The sequence below is a fragment of the Vigna radiata genome, chromosome 10, assembly GCF_000741045.1.
Source record: "Vigna radiata var. radiata cultivar VC1973A chromosome 10, Vradiata_ver6, whole genome shotgun sequence".
Classification (NCBI taxonomy): Eukaryota; Viridiplantae; Streptophyta; class Magnoliopsida; order Fabales; family Fabaceae; genus Vigna; species Vigna radiata.
In genome coordinates this window covers 5,115,198-5,118,895 of record NC_028360.1, presented here as the reverse complement: position 1 = coordinate 5,118,895, position 3,698 = coordinate 5,115,198, and the positions used below count along the sequence as shown (strand labels likewise).

Sequence of the window (3,698 nt, the reverse complement as noted above, 5' to 3'; positions counted from 1 at the left end):
TAAAAGGAAAACATCAATAGTTACCTACAATTTTAGCACTAAAAATGAAAGAAATTTCAGAACAGATTTTTGACTATAGAAATTTCCAATTCGATTAAAAACTAAGAGTTGAAAAATCCAAACCTAGCATTTAACAGATGCCAATGATTAAAGTATCAAGTTAACCATCAAATAAGGAAAGAACAAAATTTCAGTACGGTACTTTAGGTGGCTTAGGTAACAAAATTTTATTATTACAAGTTTAATTATGATGTGCTTTTAAAAGAATTAAGTTAGACACAGCAAACACGAAAATCATGTTTAACTTGGATTTTATTAAGTATTAAAATCTCATATGTCATGTAAGCTTTCCTAACAAAATCGATTTGATAGGCGGGGCCATTTTGTGTCTAAATACCATCAAAGTGATAGACCCTTGTGCCCATCCTTTATTATTCTTGTTTTTGTCTTCTGCATAAAAAAACCTGGTCTGCTTCAGAACAAGATCCTCTACTATGACCATATTATTGTAACTGTAGTTCGATCTAGTTCCACCATTCACCCTCTAATAAACTTGAATTTGTTATATTTTAGTATATCACCTGCTTCTAAGTTCTTCACTTATTCTCACAAATCAAATTTACATATGGAATTATTATTTATTTATTATTATTATTATGTTCATAGTTTGAAGACAGGCAATAGTCACTTGAAAGTCATATAGTTGAAACCAACACACTCAAGAGTTGCAAGGTTTGGCAGGTTTACAAAACTTGGTTTCTTTAACTTTCTGAAATAATTTTGTTGACTATAGTTTGATTCCTTTTATCATTTGTTCACACTCCAAACAAACTATTTATTTCTAAAATGCAAAACTTTAAAAATCACATAGAAAAGAAGAAAGTTCTATAGTTATAATCATCAGAGAAGTGATAAAATGTTTCAAAATCACTTAGTCACATATTGCACATATATATCCTTTGTCCTTTTATTCTTCCAAATTCATGTATAGTTTTACTGTTTTCAATATCAGTATCACCTATACTTTCTTAAACATCATCAAAGACAATCAGATTATAATCGAACCAATTAATTTTCTGATTCACCTTGCAACCTCTATATTTCATTCAAGTTGAGTCTTAAGAGATGCTGATATTGTTTAACAATGAATAAGTTAACAGTAACACATAAGTGAGAGAATTCAGTGAACTTAAAGTCTTCAAATTGTAGTTAAAACTAGCACTTACCATGTGATTTAGAAGCACTTCTATTTGGCAAGTAGTAGTTGTCTCACTAAATGTTAAACAGATTGGAAATTGAGTTCTTTTTATTTTTCTTTACTTCATTCAAGACTGTGACTGACCAAGTGTTAACTAATTTGTGGCTGTGTTATCCACACAATGCATCTTTTGAACAGATCCTGAACTTTCACAAACTGTTTGAGTAATTCACCTTCTTTATATTACTGTTAACTTTTTGTAAACTGACATGTGTGAGAATTTTCTTAGAATTTTCAACATGAGTACTTTTTTGTTGACTAATACATAGTTTCCATGGTTTCTCCTTCTCTCTCTTCCCCTCATTTACCTCACTCATCACTTTCATGTCCTCTATATATATATGCTCATTCCTACTACTTCTCTACTTCATCTTCTTTTTTCTCTCTCATTTCCCAAAGCCATGATGAACAAGTTCAAGAAATCTCAAGTTCTAGTGCTGTGTGTTCTACTTGTTCTTCTTGTGATCACACCCTATTTACCTTCCTCACTCAGACCAACCTACTTGTATTTCATCATAAACTTCCTGATCATGTCACTTTGTGCTGAAGCTGGACTCCTTTCAGTTTTTCCCAGGCCTTTGGAAGATAAAAAGCAACCTGCTTCTGTGATGGCATCAGAAGCAAGTTCTGAGAAAAGAGTCTCAAAAGATGATGAAAAGTCAGGAGGATCTGAAGGCAGGAAAGTGGAGATGATGCAAAAGGGTAGCCTTTTGTTGATAGAAGGTGAAGATGAAGAAGTGATGATGGATGAAGAAGATGAAGCAGAAGAGGAGATTGGAGGAGTTAATGGGCAAGAGCTGTTTGCAAAAGCTGAGGCCTTCATTGGAAACTTCTACAAGCAACTGAAAATGTAGAGTGAGGAATCTTGGATTTATCAGAAAGGCTTTTAGGTGGAATGTTGCTTTAGCTTTTACAATAGAATAATGTGAATTATGTAATGTGGTTTCTTTTACAATAGAATAACTGTTTGGGACCTATATATATTTATTTATTTATGTTTCTTGTTGGACCTTTGGGGTTGAAATTTTGACTATAAATAGATGTCAAATAATAAGACAAAAATAATTGTCTTTCACTTATCAAGAATACTATATGATGTCAGTTTAGGAAAAAGTCAAACTAAGATGGTTCCAGTCTTTTATTTTCCATTTTCTCTGATTTCTCAGACATATGCATAAGCACCTCTGGAATATAATCATTAAACTCTGATTTCTTTGCTATCAAGCCTAAGGAATATAATCGGTTCATGATAATTTCAATAGGCATTGGGACAACAAAAAATGAGGAAAAATTCAATGCTAAAATTGCAAGCAAATGGGGGTTGTTGGATTGACTAACAGCACTCCCTTAACAGACCTTTTTAGTCAGTCCAGTGCAGATATGGTTGACNTCCATTTATCTGCTGTCACTCAAGCACTTCAGTCACAAGATAAACATTACATAGAATGGTGTCTATCCAAACTTGCTTATGCAAGTTTCCTTCTATACTAGTCCTCTTCTTTGCCAACACTNTTTCATTTTCAAGTGTTTTTAACTAAAATTGTTTCATNTTATGTTGNTCCTTTTACAAAAGAAAGAAGGGTTTTGAGAAAGATGATTATGACAGAAAAGTTACTAAAACACAAGCATAATTGTCTATGATTGAGTAATACCTGTAGGAGTATCAAAAACAGTTAACAATCTCCTGCCAAGATCTTCAGCTAAGTTTAGTACTTAAAACTTGGTATGAAGAGGCTAGATAAACATGAAGTTCAGAAAATATGTCAATAAATCTCTTCCAGAGGTGCACATGTCCTAACACACATCCTAACAGTAAGAAACAAGTTTATGTTTCTATCCAAACTAGTAGAAAACANATACTTCTACATGTAATCATAAANGAAAAGATGAATCATTTGAAACAGTAATCAAGTTATAGTCTAAATCNTAAGCAACTTCTCAAACAAAATCTGAAACACAACACTTGCCATCAAATAAGATGCTTCAATTACATATCACATAAAAAGCCAGAGTCTGATATCATACATTATATTTACAAAAGAAGAAAATTATATCAAACCAAAATAAGAAGAGAAACCAAAACCAACAATTAAACACTTACAGATTCAGTANGCCNAGTCAATGAGTGTAGTAAGCTTCTGTCAGATGCATTCCAAACACAAATTNTGCAATCTGCAAGAATATCATGAAACCAGATAAAATAATAATATTCTAGCTTCAAATCATGAAAGAAGATTACAACGGCTGCAGCATTATCCTGACACTTGTATGATAANAAGAACAATGCTTAAGTAATTAAGGGTTTGCTTAGTAAAGAAAATGATTTTACATTTTCATCAATTGTGCTATTACTGATAACAAAAGAAGGTACTTGTTTTCAAACATTGGCATGTTAAAGGATGAAAACACCGAGAAGTTGTTTTCACTATTTCCTCTTCAA

At 32.1% G+C, this 3,698-nt stretch overlaps 1 protein-coding gene across 1 annotated transcript; it reads left to right on the top strand.

Annotated features, from left to right (window-relative positions):
• The first annotated feature begins 1,445 nt into the window (after positions 1 to 1,445).
• On the top strand, positions 1,446 to 2,202 carry LOC106775631. Its single transcript, XM_014662775.2, has one exon. The coding sequence runs from the start codon at positions 1,600 to 1,602 to the stop codon at positions 2,110 to 2,112; it is 513 nt and encodes a 170-aa protein (XP_014518261.2). The 5' UTR covers positions 1,446 to 1,599; the 3' UTR covers positions 2,113 to 2,202.
• The last annotated feature ends 1,496 nt before the right edge of the window (positions 2,203 to 3,698 follow it).

Bases quoted from the DNA above. Each gene is read 5' to 3' on its own strand.
- LOC106775631 (XM_014662775.2), top strand. From the start codon at position 1,600: ATGCTCATTCCTACTACTTCTCTACTTCATCTTCTTTTTTCTCTCTCA.